At 49.1% G+C, this 26,184-nt stretch overlaps 1 protein-coding gene across 4 annotated transcripts in view; it reads left to right on the top strand.

Moving 5' to 3' along the window:
• Positions 1-25,722, top strand: part of SPTBN1 (spectrin beta, non-erythrocytic 1) — a 221,969-nt gene extending 196,247 nt beyond the window's left edge. For all 4 annotated transcript variants that reach the window (XM_049870437.1, XM_049870438.1, XM_049870439.1 and 1 more), the window contains 12 exons: positions 914-1,118; positions 1,479-1,853; positions 8,180-8,424; positions 9,504-9,642; positions 10,555-10,639; positions 13,056-13,252; positions 14,313-14,425; positions 15,140-15,203; positions 20,182-20,420; positions 21,619-21,792; positions 23,609-23,651; positions 24,380-25,722. In XM_049870437.1, the coding sequence (XP_049726394.1) occupies positions 914-1,118; positions 1,479-1,853; positions 8,180-8,424; positions 9,504-9,642; positions 10,555-10,639; positions 13,056-13,252; positions 14,313-14,425; positions 15,140-15,203; positions 20,182-20,420; positions 21,619-21,792; positions 23,609-23,651; positions 24,380-24,598 (2,098 nt within the window). In that variant the 3' untranslated portion in view covers positions 24,599-25,722. The remainder of the gene's footprint in view (positions 1-913; positions 1,119-1,478; positions 1,854-8,179; positions 8,425-9,503; positions 9,643-10,554; positions 10,640-13,055; positions 13,253-14,312; positions 14,426-15,139; positions 15,204-20,181; positions 20,421-21,618; positions 21,793-23,608; positions 23,652-24,379) is intronic.
• Positions 25,723-26,184: the final 462 nt, after the last annotated feature.

The raw sequence follows: 26,184 nt of genomic DNA, 5'->3' as shown, positions 1-26,184 counted from the left end.
TGGAGGTGAGCACAATCAGGGTTCCCGGGAAGGTGGCTTTGTAGTCTCCAGGGAGAGGCACCAACGAGTTCTTGTTTCTGATTTCCTGTTACAGAATTGTCTTTCTAAGACGGGGAGGGGGTTGAAGGACAGGGAAGGCAGCCTTGTGGTGCAGCCACAGGAGCCCCAGGGGCAGCCCTCCCAGCAGGAGAGTGTGTATGTCCCAGAGGGAGCACAGGCTGGAGCGTGCCAGGTGGCGGTCGTTTGTCCCTTTGTCAGCATGGTTCTCCAGAAGGGAGGACATCTCCCTGACTGCTGATTTTTCATTAACTTTTAATGGTGGAGTAAATCCTGACTCCCGGAGCCAGCAGAGCAGGCAGTTGGGGTTTCCTTTGTCTCCCTCTGTCATTGCTCAGGATGGCCTTCAGTCTTAATAACTTGGTTTACTCTTTGTTGTTGTTCAGCGACCTTGTGTACAACAGAACGAAACACTGCCTGGTCCTGCCCCATCCTCACAGTCGTTACGTTTGAGCCCATTGTTGCAGCCGCAGTGTCAATCCATCTTGTTGAGGGTCTTCGCCTTTTTGAGGGTATTGCTCTTTTTCGCTGACCCCCTATCAGGCTGATGTCCTTTTCCAGGAACTGGTCCATCCTGATAACATGTCCACAATAATGTGAGATGTTGCTTCGCCGTCCTTCTCTTCTAAGGAGCATTCAGGCTATACTGTGTTTACATAGGAGCTTCTCATTCCTTGAAGTTGAGATCAAATTTCAGGGTTTTATTTTTCGAACCTAATAGGTCAGCTAGAGATAGCCTTTGGGAAATTCCATGGAACGTGTTCTTTTGGTATCGCCATCTCATTTGTTTCTTCCCCGTGAAGAAAACTGGCATTTACGGTCCTCTCTGCCCCCTGGCACACGCTCTCTCTTCCAGCGAGCGTATCAGCATGCGGCAGTCCAAGGTGGACAAGCTCTACGCTGGTCTGAAGGACCTCGCGGAGGAGAGGAGGGGCAAGCTGGACGAGAGGCACAGGCTCTTCCAGCTCAACCGTGAGGTGGACGACCTGGAGCAGTGGATTGCCGAGAGGGAGGTGGTCGCAGGCTCCCACGAGCTGGGCCAGGACTACGAGCACGTCACGGCAAGTACCAGGGTCGGGGAAGTGCTCATGCGGTGAGTGTTGGGTACGTGGGGCTGTTGGCGTCCCTCGCTTGTGAGCAGATAAGCGCCCTGGACTCAAGTCACAGGTCACGGGTTTGAACTCGGGTTTTATCACCCGGCGACTTTGACTTAGGTAATCTATCTGCCCCCCTCTCCAGAAGGAAAGGACATGGAGGTGAGTCAGAAGGAAACCTGATCAATAGAGGCTTTAGAGCTAGGATCTCTTATTCCTGAGTCATGTGCCCGCTTAGGGGCAATTTCTTCAAAGAACATCCATGTGATTAGGAAACGCGCTCTTCACAACGGCCTCACTGACTTCTTGACGTTCGCCCTGTTTCAGATGCTACAAGAGCGGTTCCGAGAATTTGCTCGTGACACAGGGAACATTGGGCAGGAGCGCGTGGACACGGTCAACCACCTGGCCGATGAACTCATCAACTCCGGGCACTCGGACGCCGCCACCATCGCCGAGTGGAAGGACGGCCTCAACGAAGCCTGGGCTGACCTCCTGGAGCTCATTGACACGAGGACACAGATCCTCGCCGCCTCTTACGAACTGCACAAGTTTTACCACGATGCCAAGGAGATCTTTGGGCGCATACAGGACAAGCACAAGAAGCTCCCCGAAGAGCTTGGGCGGGATCAGAACACCGTGGAGACCTTACAGCGGATGCACACCACGTTCGAGCACGACATCCAAGCCCTGGGCACACAGGTGGGTGGGGCGCCCGGGTGGGCAAGCTCGCAGGTGGGTGGGGGGCACTCGGGTGGGGCACCCAGGTGGGCTGGCCCCCAGGTGGATGGGGTGTGCAGGTGGGTGGGGGCGCTCAGGCGGGCGGGCCCCCTGGTGGATGGGGTGCACTGATAAGCGGGGTGTGCAGGTGGGTGGGGGCGCTCAGGTGGGTGGGGGAACTTGGGGGGGCACCCAGGTGGGTGGGGTGCACTGGTGAGCAGGGTGTGCAGGTGGGTGGGGCTGCTCAGGTGGGCAAGGGGGCACTCAGGTGGGCGAGGCAGCTTCCCTTGCATACAGGTCGTTGTACCTCTCTGAGCATCTCGCCATTCTTTGGCTCCCTCAAAACATGCCTCGAAGAACTGCTCAAGTGAAACCCCCATGCACACACACACACACACATTGCCATGTCACGATCCATATAGGGGAAAGGTCAGTCTATGACGTTCTCAGTTTGCCACATTTGCCAGTGTTGTTAGGTGAGCATCTTCATGAGTAAAATATAAAAACCCATTGCCGTCAAGTCGACTTGGACTCGTAACGACCCCATAGAGTTTCTGAGGCTGTAACTCTCTCTGGAAGCAGACTGCCACATTTTTCTGCCGGGAAGCCGCTGCTGGTTTGGTTAGGAGCCGACCGCGTTAACCACCGCACCACCGGCGCTCATCGATTAAAATATAAACCAGATGCACACACAGTCGTTTGCAAGTTACAGGCCTTTGCAACGAGAGCATGTATTCTGGTAGCGAGTCCAGACAGGATAATAATAACCTTACATCATCTGTCAGGCAGGGTCTGAGTTATGTATCTGCCAAGAGGGGAAACAGCTCTTGTGTTTTCATGGTGCCTGGCCTTCTTCCTCAACATAAAATGGCTGATACTAAGACTTTGTTTGAAAAGATTGTTACAACCAAGTGATAACAATATAACAGTAAGAAGCTATTGTATAATCACCCTCTGGCTTCCGTTGTAGTTTCTGTAGTTTCTCGTTTAGTCTCACATCTCAGTGGAAACACAATTTTTTTTTTTCTTCTAAACTTTATGGTCCTAGACGAAGCAGTTTTACTAAAGATGTCAGCCCTGAATATATCAGAGGTTTTATTTTTTTTTTGTCTGTGACTAACGTATCAATTCTGTAGCTCAGGGATCAGCAGGCATTTTCTTTTAAGGGCTAGTTAGTAAATGTTCCCAACTTTGTGGCCCATATGGCGTCTGTTGCAACTACTCAACTCTGTAGCATAAAGCAGTCAAGACCCCAAACCAAGCCCCTTGTCCTCACATCAATTCTGACTCCGTAGACAATATATAAGTGAATGGGCGCGGCTGTAAACTTTTATTACAAAAACAGGCCGCCCAGATTTGGCCCTAGGCTGAAATCTGCTGGCCCCTCATGGGGTGGTTCAGCCTTACCGTTCCTTAGTGTACCTGGGGGGCTATTCCCTGGAGATGCCTGTGGGGTGGAGAAGAGGCCGACCACCTGTTGTAAGGGCTATTCTAGAGCCGGTGGCTTTCATCCCACATGAGGTCTTGGAGCCCCACGCTGCGGCAGGGTGTGTAAGGTTGCAGTCCGATGTGTGGTGAGGAGCACTGGGCTCGAGACCCAGGCAGACCCTGGTGGACTTGAGGCCCGTGGCTCTCTATCTATGGCTGCAAGTTTGATTTACTTCTCGAGCCTCAATTCCCTAACCGCTTCAAGGATTGAGATGATGCTTGCAGAACGTAGGACACGGTAAGAGCTCGCTAAGCCTAACACTAAGAGTTCTCTATTCTTACGTGGTGTGGGGGAACTCGGAATGCCTGGAAACGGAGTTGGAAAACAACTTGATCAGCAGCAGGTCTCTCCTTTGCACCTGTGATATCATGCGCTTTGAGAACTGGAAGAGACTCCGAGATGATGGGGTCACTCGCTGATTTTTTTCATGAAGGCCCTTCCTCTATGTCAAGGCTTGGAGAGGTGAGGGAACTAGCAAGGGTCCAGTAGCATCCAGGACAGGGTCCCCTCCCTCAAGTTGGGCAGCCTCTGCCTCTCCACTGGACTGGCCATCAGTCTGTGCAATGACTGGCCCAGTCTGGGCGTATCGTAACAGGTTTAGGCCAGAAGGCTCTGGGCGCGGGCTGCGGGAGGCAGTGGTCACACCTTCCTTGGCTGTTTCACTCTGGTGCCAGCTTGGTCTACCACTATGCTTCTGCAGGGGAACATGGGAAAAGACTCAAGGATGACCCTAAGGGGCCACTGAAAGCCGTCGTTCATTCTTGTGGGAATTTTCCCTTTTGCTGTCCTTACCCACCTTGCTTTTTGTCGTGAGAGCAAATTCCAAACACCCAGAGGTATAGGAAAAGGTTGCTTTGTTTTTTTAATTGTTTGGAAAGATTTGGTTAGCAAATTGACTCGACGGCAGTGGGTACAGGAAATTGGCTTTTCAGATCATTTCCCAGGAGCTTGCTCGTTGTGATTGGAGTGATAACTGAGTCATAATTCAAGGATATTTCCAGAAGTCCCTTAGGATGTGGAAGGCACATCACCAGGGAAACCAAATCTCGTGGACTCTTCTTTTGCATCTTTTGCACAAACCTCTTTTCCTTACTTAAAACCAAACCAAAAACACGTCACCGTCGAGATTGCGACTATGGTGACCCTATAGGACAGAGTAGAACTGCCCCATAGAGTTTTCAAGGAACGGCTAGTGGATTTGAACTGCTGACCTTTTGGTTAGCAGCCGAGCTGTTATTTCCTTACCTACTCCCACCTAAAGTCCTTTTGTGCAGTCGGGGTCAGTAATCCACCTCTGCCCATGCCCTGGTGCTCTCTGTCCCCACTCACGTTTACCCCACATACGTCCCCTACGTAGCGTTTCCACACAGGCTCCCCACAGACATCCAAAGGCTCCCGTCACCCAAGACTGTTGGCTACAGACTGCGATCCCACAGCCTGATCAGGAAACGGTGATGGAGTACACATTCCCCATGTATTATGGTTTTAATTAGACACTGTATACCTGTACAAGGAGCCCTGGTGGTATGCTGGTTAAATACTCAGCTGCTAACCGAAAGGCTGACGGTTCGAACCCACTAGCTGTCCCGCAGGAGAAAGATGTGGTAGTCTGCTTCTATAAAGATTTGCAGCCTTGGAAACCCTATGGGGCAGTTCTGCTCTGTCCTGTAGGGTCGCTGTGAGTTGGAATTGACTCGACGGCAATGGGTTGGTATACATGTACAGCGCTACTATTATGTATAAAACATACAGGGAAAAGGAATTTGAGAATATAAAATAGTCCAGTTATTAGTTTTTGTTATATCCCTCCAGAGGGCCTTTATATGCCGTTCCAGTTGTCATCAAGTCGCCTTCGACTCATGGTGATCCCGGTTTATGCACTTGGCTGGTAACTGGAAAGCTGGAGATTTGAGTCCACCCGCAGGGGCCTAGGAAGAAAGGCCTGGCAATCTACATCCAAAGAAAATCATCCGTTTTTATGGGGCACATTTCTACCCTGACACACAGAGTCACCACGAGAGGCCTTTAGGCATTTTTTTTTCTTTCAGTGTTTTATTGTGTTTTTGGTAAAAGCTTGCACAGCAAACTAGGCTCCCATTTAACAATTTCTGTACGTACTTGTTCAGTGACATTGGTTACATTTTCCACATCGTGTCAACACTCTATTTCTCTTCTGATTATTCCGTTAACCTAGCTTCCTTTTCCTGACCTCCCCAGCCTGTCTTCGCTAGGATAAATGCTGACCATTTGGTCTCATATAGTTTTTTTTTTTTTTTAAGGTGTACCACACTCCCAAGTGATATTTTTTATTTTATGAGCCCATCTGTTATTTAGCTGAAAGATGACCCCCGGGCGTCGTTTCAGTTCACAGTTTAAAGGGTATCTCAGGGTGAGAGTTTTCAAGGAATCCTGTAGTCTCTGTCGGTCCATGAGCGTGGCCTATTTTAAGAATTTGAGTTACATTCTACAATTTTCTCCCATTCTGTCTGGGACCACCTATTGTGTCCACAGTCAAAACGGGTGGTAGTGGTAGCCAAGCACCGTCTAACTCTTCTGGTCTCGGAGTAGATGAGGCCATGGTTCATGTAGGCAGTCAGTCCTGTAGGCTGGTTTCTTCTTTGAGTCTTTGGTTTCCTTCTTTCTCTTTTGCTCCAGATGAGTGGAGACCAATAGTTGTATCTTAGATGGCCACTTGAAAGTGTTCTAAGACCCCAGATGCTACAAGCTAGGATATAGAATGTAAACTTTGTGGACTGTGTGGTGCCAGTTGACCGAGCTGTCCCACGAGACTATCGTGCTAAGCTGTCAAACCCATTAATCCTTCAAGGTGTTCGGTGATGTTTGGACAGTATCTGTGACTGTGCCCTCTATGCGGTTTATATATGAGCTTACCGGCAGTCCCCGGATGGCCAACGTCCAACTTACGGACAGCTGGTACTTACGGTACTTAAGAGCGGACTGCCATAAAGCCTATTATATTAAATATTTCATGTTTGATATCAAAGAAGTGCACTATCGGCTGTGTGTGTAATAACGAATGCACACACTACTTTGTGACACTCATGGAAACATTGCTTAGTTTGGAGATGTTTCTTAAGTGTTCTGTATGCACAGACAGGTAGTAAAATTCAAACTGTATACTAACACAGACATTTGACTAACTAGTGCTAAATAAGAACCGTATGTACCTGTTCTGACTTACCTGCAAATTCAACTTAAATACGGACTAAAGAACAGATCTCGTTCGTGACCTGGGGACTGCCTTAGATGCAGCGCACGCAAAACGCAGGCATGTGCGTACATAGCTATCTCCGTAACCACTTGTGTATTTTTTGTTGGCATATATTTTTTTTAAATGCCAAAACCTGTTCTTGTTTTTCCCTCCTTTTTTAAACAGAACACAGAATAGTGAGCACACTGTCTGCTCTTTGTCTTTTCCCGCTTAGCAGGTCCCCCTGGATCCTTTTCATAGGAGCACATAGAGTGCTTTCTTCATTCCTCTTCCTGGCTGCACGCATGTCTGGAGGTGTAGGCGTGCCATCATGAATTTAACCAGTCCCCACTGGCGGACATTCGGCTCTTGTCAGCCTTTTGCTTCTACAGGCAGTGCTGCAACAAACAGCCTCACGTATGTTTTGTTTCCTAAATACGCGAGGATAGCTGTCGGATCAATACCCCAAAGTGGGATTATTAAAATCAAAAGGTATATGTGCATTTGTAACTTTGTTTACTGCCCATTGCCTTCTATGGGAGCTGTTCCTGGTGTACACCCTGTCACGCGTATCAGCTCACTGACAATAGCGTCCAACTTTCGCATTTTTGCTGGTTAGCAGATGACAGCTACAGTGCTTCCATGTAGCAACTCTTCATGTTTAAGACGTGCTCGCCTTTCCTCCTCACCGAACTTCCTCTTCATGCCAGTTTTCACATTGGCGTGTTGGTGATTTTCTTCTGCCTTTTAGTGACCATCACAGGCAAAAAAGACACCTCACCAAAAATGCGTAGATACAGACGGGAGAAGTGCGCCGTCGGCTGCCTGTGCCACATCACAGCTCCCATCTTAAATTTCATCTTCCAGTTTTACCAAGTTTTTGTTGACATTTGGCTAGTGAAACTTCACCTCTTCGCTTCACCCTGTTGCTCTTTCAACGTTAGGTGCTGTGTTTGTGTTCTATTTTTGCTTTTAAAGGTCCCACTTGTGCAGTTTTACAGGTGGAAGGCATGTTGTTCTCAGCAGCACCGTCACAGCAGTGGAACGGCGTCTTCAGGATGTGTTCTTCCCAGCGGTTGTCTTTCTCATGTTTTTAGGATGGATGGTTGCATCTTGTTTTACTGAGTTTTTTGGGTCTTTGCTGCAGAGGAGCGGCTTGGTGCATCTGTCTAGGGTGCTGTGTTGGCTCCGCCTCTGTTCTTTCTCATTTGTGATAAAAATACTGTCTTTATTTGAAGGAGATTAGGTTTTTTGTTTTTAATATTTCCGGTTATGTGCCATGTGCTTTCTGGACATGTCCCAGATGTACCATCTTTGTTGCCGCCGAAACCCTCCAGGGGACCTCTCCTGCCTAAGCTCCCTGTGCTGCATACCTGTGGCTGCATCTCTCTTATCGTCCGTACAGAACGTAACATAGTGTAGTTCAGCGTCTTTTTAGTCAACATGGGTTTTTGTGACTCCATCTCCCCAGTGGAATTGTAAGTGTCCTTGGGTGCTGGTCACACTGTGACTTGGTGCCCCCACTCATGTTCATGCAGGACAGGGCGGGGGTGGGGGAGAGAAGGCTGCGACGGTCTCACCCGTCTTGTCTCCCCCGTGGCTTTGCAGGTGAGGCAGCTGCAGGAGGACGCAGCCCGTCTGCAGGCGGCTTATGCCGGTGATAAGGCTGACGACATCCAGAAGCGGGAGAACGAGGTCCTGGAAGCCTGGAAGGCCCTGCTGGACGCCTGTGAGGGCCGCAGGGTACGGCTGGTCGACACGGGGGACAAATTCCGCTTCTTCAGCATGGTGCGTGACCTCATGCTGTGGATGGAGGACGTGATCCGGCAGATCGAAGCCCAGGAGAAGCCCCGGTAATGCCCTTGGCCTCCTGTCAGGAGGATACGGGCCCAAAGGGATCTGCCAGTGGGAGCCATGAGCCTTGAAAGCAACACTCGACTGAGTGCTTCCAGGCCACAGCAGGGTTGGGGTGTTTTGGGGAGAACCACCTCTGCTTCGGTCGTCTCTGTTATAACGAGGGACCTGGTTTCAGGGCCTGTCCAGCCCACCTTCCTCCTCCCACCTGCCCCGTTTCGTACTCACCCACGCCCACCTGCCCAGGTGCTTCAGGCAGCCATGACTGGCTCTGCCTTGTCATTGGAGGAACGTGGCTTCTCTGAGTTCTTTTTCTATGTTAGCTTGTTTCGAGCTCAAAAACCACTCTACCCCTAATCATACCCATTGCTGAAGATGTCACTTACCCCTCAGCGTCTGCCGTAATGGGGTCTTGGATGATACCCAATATTTGTTTTGTGTCTTCCCTTTGGCTTTGTTTCACGCAAAGCAGTAAAGAGAAGCTAGTGGATGAACAGGCAGACACGTAACATAAACTCCAGTTCACCTCCGCTAGGTCAGCTCCCGCCATAATTGAGATGAACTAGGCTCCCAGCAGAGGGGGAGGGAGTTGTTTTTTTTAAGTCATGGTTTGTCCTGGATCAAGACTTTCCAGTCAGTGGGTTTTGATCATGAGGTGCTCTCACAGCTCTGTCTGAGGTTGATTTCTAAGCTGGTTCCTGCTCCGTCTCTTCATGCCCAAATGGCGGCTCACTCCGTGGGGTACGACTGGGCACACCTGTTCTTAGCCTCTGCGCCTTCTGAACAACAGTCACAGTGAAGGTTTGACCAGAAATCCCGTGGTTTTTCTGGCCACCTCCCTGGGAACCATTCTGAGTGATTCAGGCACCCAGAAAAAAATAAATAAAAGTAGCGCCTTGTTCTGAACGGGGTGGTTGTGTGGCTGGTCCTCAACTGTATCACCCTGGTGACCCAGCCTGTGAGTCAGACCTGGAGGCTGTGGGACAATTTCCTTCGCATCAGTTACATGTTTTGAAACCTGCATGTTTATTGGAAATGCTGTATCTCCTAAAAGGAAGTATTGTTTGTGTAATTTTAGGGACGTGTCCTCTGTTGAACTATTAATGAATAACCATCAAGGTATCAAAGCTGAAATTGACGCTCGTAATGACAGTTTCACGACCTGCATTGAACTTGGGAAATCCCTGTTGGCAAGGAAACACTATGCTTCAGAGGAGGTAGGGTCCCACCTTGCTCTGGGGCTATGGGATGAATGCAGCTGGTGCTAGGATGTAGAACGGCTTTATTTTATGTGTATGTGTGTGTGCGCGCACGCAGAGAAATACACTTCTGCATAGCATATACGTGTACGCATCAGACGAGGTAGGATCCCATTTTGCCCTGGGGCTACAGGGTGAACACACCTGGTGATAGGATGTAGAATGGCTTTACTTTGTGTGTGTGTGTGCGCGCACACGTGCACACGGAGAGGCATACTGATAAAGCTGTATCAGAACCCCTGCTTCTTTTTGTAGGTCTAGAATAAGACAGTTACACTAGACTCTAGGCCTAGAGCTGGTGATTGGTGGCTCAGAAGACAGTTTAAAGGGCTCCCGGTTGAAACAGTTGGCACCCTCTCTGCCCCTCCGTCAGCACTCTTCCTGGTTGACACCCCTCTCCCTTGCATGTGCCATGGATTGACACTCTGGAGGTGCATGGTTGCTGGTCCCTGAAGGGTGTTCATAATAGAGAGGTGACCAGGTCAGTTTGTGGCTGCCTCCAAGGGAGTGAACATGCTCTCAGAGAGTCCAGGGCTTTGCCCTCTGCTGTCCCTCTCTTCCTGAATATGTTCACTGCAGGGAGCTCCAGAGTCTGGTGGGAGGGCCATTACATTGTTGGCCTCTTACGACACAGCAGCTGTGAGTGCCCCCCTTCCTCTTGACTCCTGGAAGGCCCCTGTTTCACCAGTCCATGGCTGTCTCTCCTCCTTCCCCAGTACAGATAGACTAAACAGCTCTTGGGTGTTCCCTGGCTTCCTGTAGTCTCTACAGAAAAATGTGTCTGTCTTGTATGAAGTGACCCGTCAAGGGAACACCAAGGAGGACCTCGTGTAGTGTGTTACATGTCCCGGGGTTCTTCTTTTCTCACAGATCAAGGAGAAGTTACTGCAGCTGACGGAGAAGAGAAAAGAAATGATTGACAAGTGGGAAGACCGATGGGAGTGGTTGAGACTGAGTAAGGACACGCCTTGTTCATCTTTCTGCCCTTCCCTGTTGTCCAGGGCAAGCACATGAGCTTATTATCCTGCTTTCATTAATGCCGTCTTACTCCTTAATGAATTTCAGTTCTAAGTGCTTCACATTTCAACACCCTGTTTCACCATTTTATGCTAAATACTATTTTTAAAAAGTGCTCTGGGGCACAGCTCTTGGTTTTCACCCCACGATGGATCTCAGTGTTGCATGTGTGATTTGGGTGTTCTTGAGGAACACACGGGGATGAGAGAACTCAGCATCCTTCTAGGATAGTGCAGATAGGAGCCCCCACCCCAGTAATCTTCACGAATGATTAGGTTGCCTGGTTATAGAACACCTTAGATTTGTTCTCGGGGGAAGGTTGATAGATAACATGATAAAACAGGAGCCAGTGTCTGTTAAGGATGTGCAGTGAGTCAGGCATTATTCTGTTTTCTTTAATGTATTTCTGTATGTACTCCCCACAGTGGCCTTCTGAGGCAGGCTCTGTTTTTAATTCTCATTTTATAAAGGAGTACATGAGCCCATACAGAGCCTGTAATATTGCGAATAGCTTTTCATAATCGATATGAATAGAGGTGGCCCGACTCAAGCATCAGTTATCACGCTTTGCCAGGCTCCGGTTGGGGTTCAGGGCTCTGTTCCTGTACTGTAGCCCCATTCTGGGTTACCAAGAGTGCTCACTAGAAGCAGAACCCGAGGTGTGTATAAGACCTAGTGAAGTCTCCCCTCAGCCCGTTGGGCCCAGAGCCCTCAGTAGTCTCACTTCTCACCATCCTTTAGATGAAGGTTTGGTCTTCAGCTGGAAATCCTCAGGGCAGCTTCAGTTCAGTTCCACGTGCCGTGAGCTAGGCACCAGGCTGTACACTGGGAACGCAGCGATGGATCCCAGTCCCTGGCCTTGAAGAGCTGGGGAGAATGCTATCTCGCCTTCCCTGCCAGGTGATAGTAGTAGCATCCTCTCTCTGTGGCCGTGCTGAGGGCTGCCAGGGTGATGAAGGGGGACAGCCGGCCAGCTTCAGGTGCCATTCTCCTGGGGGCGCTGGTGCTGCCCACAGTCCACCTGTTTCCTGAGAGACCCCAGGCACCGCTGCATGGAATGTAGGAGTGTCAGCAGTAGCAGAGCGCGGCCTCCCACCAGCCTCGCAACTGCAGTGGGAGTGGTGCGCTCTGTGTGTCGTCACGTGGGGAGAAGCAGGTGGAAGCGCAGCAGGAGCCTCAGCCCGTAGTGTCCACTCCTCTCACACTCCCACGTCCTTGCCTTCCTCGCAGCCTCCAAAGTACACGCTCAGCAGCCACCCAGAAAGGGTGGTTCACGTGTGCCTTCTCCACTGGTGCCCCCTGGTTGTAACTGGACTGAACTCCTGCAGGGCTGTCAGGCATGTTCGTGAAGTAGACTGAGTGAGTGGGGTGTGGTTCTAGACCCATACTGTCCAACATGACGCCACCACCCACCGGGGGCCCTGAGCACCTGAAGTGTAGCTGCTCCAAACAGGCGTATGTCTAGACCTGTGCTGTCCAACATGACGCCACCACCCACAGGTGGCCCTGAGCACCTGAAGTATAGCTGCTCCAAACAGGTGTATGTCTAGACCTGTGCTGTCCAACATGACGCCACCACCCACCGGGGGCCCTGAGCACCTGAAGTGTGGCTGCTCCAAACAGGTGTATGTCTAGACCTGTGCTGTCCAACATGACACCACCACCCACAGGTGGCCCTGAGCACCTGAAGTGTAGCTGCTCCAAACAGGTGTATGTCTAGACCTGTGCTGTCCAACATGACGCCACCACCCACAGGTGGCCCTGAGCACCTGATGTGTAGCTGCTCCAAACTGAGATGTACCATCAGTGGGACATACAGGTTGGATTTCAAAGACCTCAAAGGAAAAAAGAAAGTTAACATATATCAATAATTCTTTCATACAAGATTGTTGCGTGCTGTCGAGTCCATTCTGACTCATAGTGACCCTGTAGGAAAGGGTAGAACTGTCCCCATAGGGTTTCCTAGGCAGTAATCTTTATGGGAGCAGATCGCCAGGTCTTTTCTCCCGTGGAGCCACTGGTGGATTGGAACCCCAACCTTTTGGTTGGCACCCGAGTACTTAACCATTGCGCCACCAGGGCTGCTGTTAAACTGATTACATATTGAAATAATATTTTTGGATACATGGAGTTAAATAAAATATATCCCTAAAATTAATTTCACCTATTTCTTTTTAACGTGTGGCTAATAAATTTAAAGTCACACATGGGACCCGCATTATACTTACATTGGACAGAGCTGATCTAGACTATAAACTGATTGTTCTGGCAGCTGCCACCAGATGGCAGCAGTGCCAGGAAACAAGCCACCATGACTGACACGCTCTCTGGTCCTCATTCTTGCCACCCTGCAGTTTTGGAGGTCCATCAGTTCTCAAGGGACGCCAGTGTGGCTGAGGCCTGGCTGCTGGGACAGGAGCCATACCTATCCAGCCGAGAGATCGGCCAGAGCGTGGACGAGGTGGAGAAACTCATCAAGCGCCATGAGGCGTTTGAAAAGTCTGCGGCAACCTGGGACGAGAGATTTTCCGCCTTGGAAAGGCTGACAACAGTAAGTAGCTGGGGCTCTGGTGTCTCTTGCCTGCTGGTTCTCACCGATAGGCTCGTCTTCCCGTTTGCCTCTCAGACCAGGGAATCCATCATTGCTCAGGTTGAAAGCTGTGTGGCCTTCTGAAGTTAGTGGCTCTCTTGGTACAGGACCTGGGGAGGGAGGAGGGTCCAGGGCTGGTACCTCCTCAGTCCCCTCCTGTGCACCCAGTCACCTGGATTTATGATTTAGGATCATGCCTAGGAATTGAATGATGGGCCTTGTTTTTCTCTTCTGATCTGCTTTTTCTCCTGAATCTCCTAGAAGCTTTGGTTTCAAGGGGGCAGACCCTTAAGTTTTTTTTTCTAGAATTTCCATCAGGGAGTAGTGCAACTCTAGGCCGCTGAAACGTTCTCCCCTTCCCTGATACACTCTTCTGCCAACCTAAAGGCCTCAGAACAGGGCTTGCTCAGTGGTGTTTTCCCTCCCAAGACTTTGCACTCCTGCTCATTTGCCACGTACAAAAATGTCGTCTCTTCCCAATTTCTACCATTCTGGGTATTTAAAATGTACCTGTGTGTGCTTTTGTGTTAAAATGGGATGTTTTCGGTGCGTGCGTATTGCTCATAAAATGGCTTTGTTTCTATCATATGACTCGGTGTGTGTGTGGGGAGGGTTATGCATCATTGGGGTTTTTGCTGAACACTAATCCCTTTTGAGAATTCTTGCAGCTCCATCTTAGCGGGGTTTGTGTGAGCTCAGGTGGGAAGTCAGCATGGACCCCAGCAAAGCAGAGAGCTGCGTGGCTAATTCAGAAGTTAAACGTGAGGTCACAGGAGTTTGCCAGCCAGTGGAATAGAGCTGACTTCTTCCTCATGGCTCCGTTTCTGTAATTGTAGGTTGTAGCCACAGTTCCCATGATCCTAATGTCATCTTGCTTAGGATGTTAGCGCTTCTGTTTGCCCAGAGTGACCCAGCATAGCACACTCAGGCAGGAGGGCTTCCTGGGCTTCTTACAGGGAACCTTTCCTTATGAGAGGCACATTCGGGGGCTCTGCTGAACGGCACTATGCTCTCCCCTCAGTTGGAGTTACTGGAAGTGCGCAGACAGCAAGAGGAAGAGGAGAGGAAGAGGCGGCCACCTTCTCCCGAGCCGAGTGCGAAGGTTTCAGAGGAGGCCGAGTCCCAGCAGCAGTGGTGAGTTGGGGCCATGGACGTCACCTCGGTGACCAGTGAGCTCGGTGGAGCGCCTTGTCTGAGCCTGGCTGTGCTAGGCCTCACCACACCGCCTTCTGTGAATTCTTCCTGGAGGTGTTTAGAGTCTGTAGAGTCAGCCCTGACTAACTTCTCGGGACATCCACTTGCCCACAGACACATGTCACTGTGTGAGTCGCAGAACTGGAGTGTAGATAGCACTCCCAGCTGCACACACATGTGCACGGGCAACACACACACACACACAGAGAACCTTCTCGTGATTAAACAACAGGCTGCATCACCCACATTTCAGGAGAGTGAGTTTGTGGTGACGCTTTTTTGTTACATTCCGGCTGTGTTCACAATAACAAGCGGAAATTAATCTCCATTTCTGAAAGGCACGTCGTTTTGCTATGATAAGAGGGCCACACAAACACACTTGCCTTCGTGGGGTTAGGGGAGGGGTGCCTGTGAGGCAGACACGGGAGTGGAGTTTTGTTTCTCTCAAGTGTCAGCTTGAAACACTTGGAAGTTTCAGGTTTAAAAGATGAGAAATTAGGTGAAAGAGGGTTGCATAGGTTTTTCAGGGAGAAAGCTTGTCATAAAACTGACTGGTATTGTTCTCCCCCACCCTTCCTTCTTGTTTCTCTTCTTCCGTTCCCTTCCCTTCCTTCTTATCCCCCTTCTTTTTCTTTTCCCCCCCTCACCCAACAGGGATACTGCCAAAGGAGAGCAAATTTCCCAGAATGGTTTGCCGGCTGAACAGGGATCTCCACGGGTTAGTTACCGCTCCCAAACCTACCAAAACTACAAAAACTTTAATAGCAGACGGACAGCCAGTGAACAGCCCTAGTCTGGACTACAAAACCCGCCACCATTTGTCAAGAGCCACTCTTTCCAGATCCTGTCGGTTTGACCTTTTGGCTCCCACTTCACCCACATTGTTATTTTATTATTTTTTTTTTTTTTTACTTAATCTGTAGCCTGCCTTGGTTTCATGTTTGTTTGCGTTTAATCTTCATGTTTATTTGAGTCTTTTCACTGACACGCGCTCAGTTTGCCTTAAAGCACCATACTTATATATTTTTTTTGTTTTATTTTGTCGTGAGCCTCTCACTTTATCAAGATTTTACAGCGAAAACCTTACGTGAGTAATTGAAATTAGATGGGATTACAGCATAACGAAGGTGAGAACTAGAGTCGGACAGGTATGGCTCATCCAGTTATACTAACAGGCTGCAGCACTGTGCTATCCATGGTCCACTTGACAGACGTTATTAACCTGGTTGCAGGTGGTAGCTACACCACAGTAGTTGAGTCATAATGAGGGAGACTTGCACCAGAATTAAAACCGAAAATCATCTGTGTGACATTCCATGAAGGGTGTATTCATTTATTGAAGGTGACTTAAAAAAAAAAAGGCGGGAGAGGGGAGCGGAAGTTAGATGTATTTGGGAAACTCAAGAGTCTCAAACGTTTTGAGACCCTCAGGTCATTCGTTCCTTTTTACAAACAAGTCCCTCTTGTATTTTCCTGCCAAGTCCTGAATCGAGAGCTCCAGGCCTGACTGGCAGCAGGCTATACCGCTGCAGCCTCGGGAATAAGGTGCCTGCGGACTGCTGCCTCCGCCTCCACCTGGGTCCCCACCAGGATGGGGACATGTCAGGTGACAGCAGTTCTCAGCATCTGTTCTGGAAGCCTGCCTACCGGGTTTCCAGGCCTCTCCATTCAGCCGATGACTTCAGGGTGTCAAACTGTTTTAAATTTTTCAGACAAACGGAACAAAAGCCATTTCTGGTCCATCCTGATTACTTGAACGTTGCCCTTGGTCCGTCCCTAGGTGCCCTCGGTGCCTCCTGGCTTCAGAACTAATTGTGGTGTCTCCGTAGACACAGACCCCACCTTCTGTCTTGGACAGATCTCCCAATCCATTTTTTATTTTTCCCCTTAAGGCCTTTTGTTGAGTTCTAATAAGGAGTCTTTGGGGATGGCATTTACCAGAGCCACCAGCAGGGGTTGAAAAGGTTTAACAGAAATCCCCTTCCTTAGGGATAAATGCTGATGAAAGAGGCGATTTCCTGGTACTGATCAAAACAAAACAAACGAAACCAAATTCATGTGACAGCCACACCTTGTGATATGTTTATTCATGTGATCATTTGCCACATTTAGACTTATTAGTGGAGTCAGAAACCTGTTTTGATACATGTTCTCCATGAGTTAAGTCTGATTTGTCTTTTCATTTCATGATGCATGTCTTTTTTTTTTTTTTTTTTTCCTTTCTTTTGTCAGGATAACATCATATAGCATCTTGTTTTTCCATATCTATGTACATATCTATCTACTTGTGACTGTAGATGGGTATATAGATAGACGCTAAGAAGCTTCTTATGTTCCGGGGGTGGTGTGCACCATTATTGGGTCTCTGCCTTGAAACACACCAAAATCTACTCTAGAGAATTTGCTGTTTCATCTTTGGTCAGTGGGGCGCCTTCACGTGTCTTTCTGGCTCCAAATTACATGTGTCATTGATCTATATGTATATATGTGACATTTTCATATATATATATGTGTGTGTTCAAATTTTGTATCATCAGGACTGATACCCAATTTTATATCCAGGAGACCAAAAAAAAAAAAACCCAGCAGCAACATAAGCAGATACAGAAGGAGTGCTATGATGCTTTTGGCATTGGCTCCCACGCCTTGCTTTTATCTAGATTTTAAAACCACCAATTGCCAGAGAAAATTTTTAATAGCAATTGAATTGTATTGGAAAAAAGGCAAGCCTTTTTCATTGTTTGGCTTATGGTGCAGAGACTCAAGTTAATGAACTTGAAAATGGCGTTGCTTCACGCACTTTGAAAACCAGAGTGTTCCTTGTGCTACTAGTCGTCATGTTGCATTCATGTTCACATCCTGATTTAAATCTCCCAGGTGTACCCAGCCACTAAAGCACTCTGGACTAATCGCTAAAAGGAAGCAGTGTGGGGGGCGGGGTGGGGGCCGGGTGCTGTATCCCCATGTATTCACGGTTTGATTCCAGCACTATGATTTGCTTTTGATGTTTGTCTCTGGTGGTGTGGTGTCCGTTGTCAGCATGCTTCCAGCACATGTCCATTAAAATTCATTTTGTTCCTTTTATTTTCCTTGTTTTCTTGGTTAGTAGTTCATTTGCATAAACATTAATTCTCTTTGCATACTGGTTTGGGGTTTTCTCTTTCCTCCTAACTCCAAAGAAAAAATTTTTGCTGCAGAAATTCCCTCAGAAGAGGCCTCCCTGGCATTTCATCCGCCTTGAAGCCTGACCAAGTGTGTGATACATTTTAGCCTCACTGAAGTAAATGTCTCCCTAGCCAGGTCATTGCTGTCACTAGCAGTTTTCAAGTCAAACCTGCAGCACGAAATTTTTTTTTATCCTGGTTTCTGTACATACTAACCTCATGTATCTTGGACTCACACCTGTCACAGGCTTCCAGACCACAGTCCCTTTCCTCCTCACCAAAAGCACCCCGAAATCTCACACTCGAACAGATTGGTCAACTTTAAAATCCATTCAGCATTCTTTTGATTCACGGGTTTTTTTTTCCAGTTGTTATTTCCCCTCCTCCATCCCCCTTTAAAAATGAAGAGAGAGAGAGAAATATTTAAGTAGTCTTTTGCAATATGGAGCCCTGGTGGCAGTTCACATCCACCAGCCACTCCTTGGAAACCCTATGGGGCTGTTCTGCTTGGTCCTATAGGATCGCTATGAGACGGAACCAACTCGAAGGCAGTGGGTTTGGTTTTTTAATTTTTTTATTGCCCATATTGGAGCCCTGGTGGCTCAGTGGTTAAGAGCTCGGCTGCTAACCAAAAAATCAGTCATTCAAATCTACCAGCCACTCCTTGGAAACCCTATGGGGCAGTTCTACTCTTTCCTATAGGGTCGGAATTGACCTGACAGCAGCGGGTTTGGTTTGCCTATAGGAGCCCTGTTAGCGCAGTGTTTAAGAGCTCAGCTGCTAACCAGGAGGTCAGCAGTTCAAATCCACCAGCTGCTCCTTGGAAATGCTGTGAGGCAATTCTACTCTGTCCTATAGGGTCGCTATGAGTTGGAATCAACTTGATGACAACAGGCTGGGTTTGTTTTGTTTTGTTTTGGCTTGATTGCTCATAAGCACATGTCTACAGGCTGTCACTTGTAAGGCCAGGTAATCACCATGCACCTTCCCCTTCCCCATGCCTTTCTGCCCTGATAATCTGTTTTCCACATTGTACCCCGGGTAGAGGGTTCCAATCAAAAACACTGTTAAATTGCACAGTGTCTAGCCTCTCCCTAAACCGGGATGCTGATTTTGATAGTTTGTATAGATTATAGATGTAGCAGAACCACTACTCTCTCTCCCCCCCTGCCCCTGAGTTTTCCCCAGCCCCTTGCCCAAGGAATCAGTCTCCTTGAAGATCAAGTGTTGGGCCCAGCCACGTAGGTGAGACCTTAGGTGGAAGATCCAGTTCTGAGAGTTGATGGATCTGAGTGTCCCAGCAGTCGTGGCCGGCCCCCCGTTTACCCCTGTCGAGGCTCTTGCTCCTAATCTGGGGTCATTCTGGTTCTGGGCCGCGTTGGCGGGGCAAGGTATCTAATGAGCGTGCCATTGACACCTCCATGTCTGTCTGCGTATGAGGGGTGCAGATTGTAACCCACTAAAGCGTCAGCCACACCCAGCTTTAGTAACGTGCTAATCCTATGCCCGGCGCCTCAGCCATGGGCCGCCACAGTTAATGGTACAGAATTGATAGCACACAGGCTGGAAGGTGATAATCAGTGGAGACCCTACCGCGTTTCCAAAGCCGAAAAGCCATGAGGGTTGCCATTTAAGTGAGCTTGGGAAGGAACGGCTCCCGAAGACGCCTCCACTGGAAGCCTGGCTGTCCGGGCTCCCTCGCCTCAGTGCGGCAAGGCACCTCCACCAGCCAAGCGTGATGGGGAAGGCCCTGGTTCTGTCTTTGTTTGGGGGTAAATAGCCGTGTGGTGTTGAGTGACTGTGATTGGCTTTTCCAGCTCCTTTAACACAAACTACGACCCACTCACGATTCAACCTGGGCAGATGTGGTTGAGTTGATGTCTGACCTGCCTCGTTTCCTTCCAGCTCTTACGTCCCAGCGTCTAACTGGGGTCATGAGAATGCATGATTGTCGTCCTAATTTCTGCATGTGTTTATGACCATGTGTTGGGGGCAGGGTGGGGAAGCCGGGGAGCATTTTCTGAAACCAAAAGTCTCTTCTTGTCTCATTTTGGGGGAATGCTGTGTAGCTCTGATGGCGTTGTCTGTCCATCTGTTTGTGAATGCCTCTTTCGCTTCAACTTCAGCCCTTCTGGTGGCATCCTTGGTTTGTAAGGTGGCTGCTGTATAACGTCCACTCTCTCTCCTATTTAATACGCGTGATTGTTCCTGTCGTCCTTTGTTTTAAGTGACCGTGAGAGGAAGTGACCTGAGTTATGTTAGAGAACGTGGAGCGATCAGAGGAGCGGAGTGCAGTAAAACTCACACTGGCATTTCGCTTTTCTCGTTTCCCCGTAAACGGGCGGGTATTAATCCATTCCCACCTTCTAATGTCCCCGGTGCCCGGCTGGCTTGGTGGGGTGCGCAATGGTTTTACTGTACTGCCTCAATCTGTGCCAGGCACTTATACGCAGCCACGTGTGCGAGTTAGAGTGGATGTGGTCGCTGGCAGGGCTCGCGGGCTTCACTGAGCCGCCTCTCCACTGTCCCTAGATGGCAGAAACGGCAGACACAGGCGAGATGGTCAATGGTGCTGCGGAGCAGAGGACCAGCTCCAAGGAGTCCAGCCCCATCCCCTCCCCTACCTCCAACCGCAAAGCCAAGACAGCCCTCCCGGCCCAGAGCGCCGCCACCCTACCAGCCAGAACCCAGGAGACGCCCTCAGCCCAGATGGAGGGTTTCCTGAATCGGAAGCATGAGTGGGAGGCCCACAACAAGAAAGCCTCGAGCAGGTAACGGTGTAGACGCTGGGGCAGGAAGGTGGGAGGTCCGGCGTCCCGGACTTGGAAGGGGTGTGTGTGCTCATGCGTCTGCTCAGTGGTTAGCGCCTCTGCTTCTGGGGCCATCGCATTCTCCTGAGTAGGAGCGGTATGCTGCTACTTCACTGAGGGAAGGAAAAGCTCGGTGTGGTCGGGAGTAGCCAGAACGGGCCTTAGTAGTTCATTGTGAAGAGGAATTTGCTGGATTGAGGCCGGGGAGTCTTTTCTGCCTGAAGTGGTTTCATCGAAGGATTCCTTGTGGGATTTTTTTTTTTAAGATATTCAACATTTCCCCTGACATTACCTTCGTATCAATCTTTATATTATCTCCCGACAACCTTATCTTTGTGCTCTCCATTTTATAGATGAGGGAACTGAGGCTCTGAGAAGCTAAGAAAGCCCACTCTCTGTAGAAGCCTAGTGAATGGCAAAGCTAAAGGGAAACTCACATCTGAGTTCGCAGCTCGTGTGCTTAAAGAGTAGCACGTTCAGTCGTGCAGGTTGTGCACTGCACAGGGAGTCCCATCTAAAGGCCAGCATTCACAGGGAGGAGAGCATGGATTTGTATGCTGTTACAGGCAGGTGGCAGCAAAGGGTCTTGTTCTAATAAAATCACTGTATTACGGCAGTTGGCTGTACCTTGGGGAAAGGCTGTCTTTTTCTACTTCATTCAAAGCTGCCATAAAGGCTAATGGTGGCCTTGGGCCTGCCTCCCTGTCAAGTTGCCAAGCCACAGAGAGTGAAGCCAAGGCTGTCAGAGCCCCTGTAGAAGGATAGGAGGGTTTCAAGTAATGAGACTGGCCTGCCTGTGGTTAACACAGAGAGTACCAGACACTAATGAATATTTTCTAACGAGAGCTGAGAGTACCTTCATTTATTGGAAGAGGGCACTGCGCTTTCCCCTAAATTCAGACATAGCCCTCAAGAGCCTCCCATTGTAGTTCCATCTGCCCTGTCCGGGCATCTCCTGAAGAAGTGCATTCCGTTGTTTAGTTTTGGCAAGATTTAGCAAGGGCTTTTCACACCCAAGTTTTCTTGCTTTGGTACTTGAATGCCTCCGCTTGTCCTTCCTTAAACGTGTTATGTGAGAAACGTTTTCTTCTTGATCACATCCTTAATCCTTCAAGGGTGTGTGGTGCAGAGCCTTTGACGTCCCTTCTTTACTTTCTAGGTCATGGCACAATGTTTACTGTGTCATAAATAACCAAGAGATGGGTTTCTACAAAGATGCAAAGACCGCTGCGTCCGGAATCCCCTACCACAGCGAGGTCCCCGTGACTTTGAAAGAAGCCATCTGCGAAGTGGCTGTTGATTACAAAAAGAAGAAACACGTCTTCAAGCTCAGGTGAGGGGTGGCAGAGAATAGGCATGTGTTCCCTTTCATCCTGGGGGTTGGTTCTGTTGTCTTAGATCCCAAAATTCGCTGGTTCCTCTTCTCTGCAATTTAAAAAAAATCCCAATAAAGGGAGAAAAACTGGCTCGGCACACATGTCGACGGACCTGTGCGGGCCTGTGGTTGGTCACCAGCTCCCCTGTGGTTACAGAGCAGCTAAGAACTGAAGGAAGTGGGAGGGGCTTTTGCTTTTATAACCTGGACCATACTGTTTCCTAAGACTGAAAGTGAGCTAGTTACATGTTATGGTTGGAAGGAAGCTTAGGAAAATGGTTTCCCCACCTTTCAGCTTATTGAGACCTAGAAGGTGCTGCTTTTTGCTCATGACTTATCTGGAGAGGGGTCAAGGAGCCGTCCTGGGCCAGCAGGGTAGAAACCAGCAGGCCCTGCCTCCCATAACTCTCCCAGCGGCTGTTCCCGCTGGTTCTGGAACCTTCGCTTCCTAAAATGGCTGCCCTGTAGAACAAGTCCGCCTCCCTGCAGAGTGGGGCCAGGCTCCCCAGGAAGTGGGCAGAAAAGTCATTTTACATTTTAAGAACATAAAAAGTAAACATTCTAGGGGTTCAGATGTTAGTTTAAATTAACTTGCTTTGCTGCCTTGGGATCTGAAAAGCCCCAGTCTTCAGTTATGTGTATGTGCCCTTCATGCCAGTTCAACTGGGGCACGGGCTACAAATTAGAGTTTCAGGTAGTGTTGATTTATGAAGCCTTGTAGAGCAGTCCAGACAGGCTCCATGGGACCTGAAACCTTCACATTTTGTAAGGCCGGGCCCAGACAGTGTGACTCCTTGCTGTCTGCCTGTTTGCCCTCCCTCAGTGCAGCTTCAGAGTCAAGCATTGGCAAGGGCGGTCACCCCTCCCTCGTCTACACAGCAACACCCCCTTCCTCGTGATGACGGTAGAGTGAGTGAGTGACCCCCCAAGCCCAGTGCCGTCTGGGTGCCACAGTGGTGGTCTTACAAGGGCAGTGTCTGACATTCCGAGACAGGCGTAAAGAAAGAGAAATCGGGGAGACTTTTTCTGTATGTCTTTTCAGAGATTCTGGACTTCATAAATGTAGGGGTACAAGCTCAGCAGCAGACTTTGAGAAGGGCTTATAAGTTAGAGGCGTGCCTGGGTGGCACAGGTGGTTAAGCACTCAATTGCTAGAGTGAAAGGTTGGCAGTTCAGACCCACTCGGGTGCCTCGGAAGACTTGCCTGGTGTTTGGCTTCCGGAAGATCACAGTCTTGAAGACCCTGTGGAGCAGTTGTACGCTGCACGCAAGTTGGAATAGTCAGAATAGACTCAGCGGCAGCTGACGACAACACGATTTAGAAGGACCTTTCTCCAGGCTCTTGGCTTCAACGTGGAGCAGTGATCAGGTGTCCGAGTGGTCTGTGCCACAGCAGAGGCACACGTTGACCAGTTCGGGGCTCCGCTGATCCTCTCAGGGGACTGGGGCACCAGGCAGCCTGTGTATGTTATATGGGCCTGTTACAACAGAGAAGAACATTGCTGGGTCTGTGCGATCCCCATACACGGTTGGTGGTGTAGACAGAGCTCTGATTGGCACACCCGGTGTGGTTCCTGTGGCCTATTTGTATCCTACATGGGATTTGGGGGATTTAGAAAAAAAATTTTTTTAATTGTGCCCTAGGTGAAGGTTTACAGGGTTAGTTTCCCATTGAACGATTACTACATTGTTGACATTAAACAATTGCGACATTGGTTGCCAATAAAAAAAATTTAAGTTAAATCGTGATTTTCTTTCTTCCTTCAAATTACAGACTGAACGATGGCAATGAGTACCTCTTCCAAGCCAAAGATGACGTAAGTGTCCAAGATTCACTTCCCTCAAGTACCCGTGGGTTAGCAGCTCTTTGTGGGACAATGGGCTTTATTTACAGTGTGGCTCATTCAAGAAACGACGGGTGAGTGGTTTCTGTATCTTGTCTCCACGGTCACCAATGGTGGAAGGTGTTTGGTGCTTTCATGTCTCTGGGAGGCAGTTGATGTCATCTTGATGTCTCCTTGCTTTGGAGGTGGGTGTGGGCTGTGCAGGGGATATGTGCCCACCTATCACAGAGAGGAGGTGCGTGAGGTAATCCAGGAAGGGTCAGGAGCCCAACAGTGTCATGGTCATGCTGCATCTTGAGGGGCGGAGGGGCTGGTGGATGAGAAAACAGCCTGTGTTGGGCTTTCATTTGAAAAAGCACCTTCTAGAGGGAGACCTGATGCCCCACAAATTGAGATCAACTGTCCAGCTCTTCTAAGTTTGTAGGACCACTTGCTAGAGTGATGACCTTCAGGTGTGGTAAGCTGAATGCTCATGAAGGTTGAACCTTGGTGGCCACTGAGTAAAGCTGAGGTTTGTTCTGGAGCAGCACCCCAGACAGTTACTCTGCTTGCCCCCTTGTTAGCCGACACGTCCGTTAGCTGGTTGGCCGTTGCCCAGCCTTCCCACTGCTGGAGGCTCGGGCAGGCACCTGGGGAGGGGCATGAGTGCCTCCCGCCTGTCTGTCCCGATTGAGCCTCACCTGTACCTCTCTTTGGTCCAGGAGGAAATGAACACGTGGATCCAGGCCATCTCCTCTGCCATCTCTTCTGATAAACACGAGGTGTCTGCCAGCACCCAGAGCACGCCAGCATCCAGCCGGGCCCAGACCTTACCAACCAGCGTCGTCACCATCACCAGCGAGTCCAGTCCCGGCAAGCGGGAGAAGGACAAAGAGAAAGACAAAGAGAAGCGGTTCAGCCTTTTCGGCAAAAAGAAATGAACACCTTTCCTTCCACCTCCTGCCCTTGTCCTGCCTCGTCAGTGAAATTCCAGCATGCAAGCTCAGAACCAACACGTTACTCTCTGTGCCTACTGTCCCTCAATGTGGTGGATTTTTTTTTTAATTTATAGAGCATTTCTGGGGGTGGGGGGGAACACACCTGAACACTTTATCTCCAAGTTATACAAAAGTTTGAGGTGCAGAGGGAAGACCAGATTTTTTTTTTTTTTTTAAACGAAATTATATAGAATAGATTTCCATATTTAAACTGTTCCTCAATTTTGTGAGGCTGTGTTGGAAATAACCCGCCTCTAAGTGTTGGTTTGCAAGGCAGCGGTGCTTAAAACAATATCTCCTTTGCTCACCAGAGACAAAATGTACCAGTTTCCTGACACTGTTCTCTTCCACTAACTTCTGGTGGTCGGTCACCTTGAGTCTCGACTATTAGGAGTGCCCACGATGGGTCTGCCCTTTATTAAGACAGGTCATGTGTTATGGCCTCGCTGCAGCCATAGCACAACTGCGTGTTAACTCCACAGACCAAACCATTTGTATCTGGCATCACCTACTAACACACAACACGCGGCTTTTCTGCATCAACTGCGGTGGTTAAGAATGTCCGTATACAAGAAAGAATAGAAAACTGATACTGTTTTAAATAATCTGTAATTTCAACTTTTTTTTTTTTTTTTTTTTTGCTGAAATACATTATATTGTATGTTTGAGATAATTCTAGTACAAAGTATAATAAAACTAGATGTATAATAAACCCTTTCAATCATTGGTTTAAGTGTACAAGTGGAACCCTGAAGCATTTACTGGACAAAGTAACGTTACCCTCATGGTTACTTGGTTACTTGCTCGTGCGTTGCCACACTGTGTTATAATTTGCTTCATGACCTTGCTCTTGGATACATAGTGTGCATTTCTCTGTCACTGTAACTATTGTAATGACAAATTTCATCCTTCTGCACAATCAAAATGGCATCGGAAGGAATGAACTTCAGAGGCCGGGCCTGAGCCAGGGAGGTGCGCTCAGGCCTGGACTGTCGACTGTGCCGTACCTCTCGGCTTCTGCCCTACCTGTTAAATATATGCTATGTCATTAAATGCTTTTAAATCTAGCACGGTGGCTGACTGTGGTTTTTCCTTTCCCGCCGGCATGCCAAGTAGGGAAGCTGGCAAACAGAAATAGCAAACGGGAGACATCCTCTAGGCAACCTGGGTTCCTGTCTTGCATTTTTGTGCACGTGCGACGCGCCGGCTTGAAAAACTACAACAAGCCGAATGCAGAATGTGGGGTGCTTTGCTGTCATGGATCCACGTTTGATCTTTTATTTATGGAAAACGTATCAAGGAGCTTGTTACACCTGAACTCCGAAGGGGACGGGTTGGCAAACTTGCTCTGTAAAGGGCCAGAGATGGCAAGGGTTCTGGGCCTTGCCTGCCATATAGTGTGTGAAGCTACTCAGTTTTGCCGCGGTAGCACAAAAAGCCATTTGACAGTACGTAAGTCAATGGCTACGTTCCAACAAGGAGCCCTGGTGGCACAGTGGTTAAGAGCTTGGCTGCTAACCAAAAGGTCT

Source organism: Elephas maximus, chromosome 26 (genome assembly GCF_024166365.1).
Source record: "Elephas maximus indicus isolate mEleMax1 chromosome 26, mEleMax1 primary haplotype, whole genome shotgun sequence".
Classification (NCBI taxonomy): Eukaryota; Metazoa; Chordata; class Mammalia; order Proboscidea; family Elephantidae; genus Elephas; species Elephas maximus.
The sequence above is the reverse complement of the archived record's forward strand: the minus strand, read 5'-3'. Positions and strand labels throughout refer to the sequence as shown.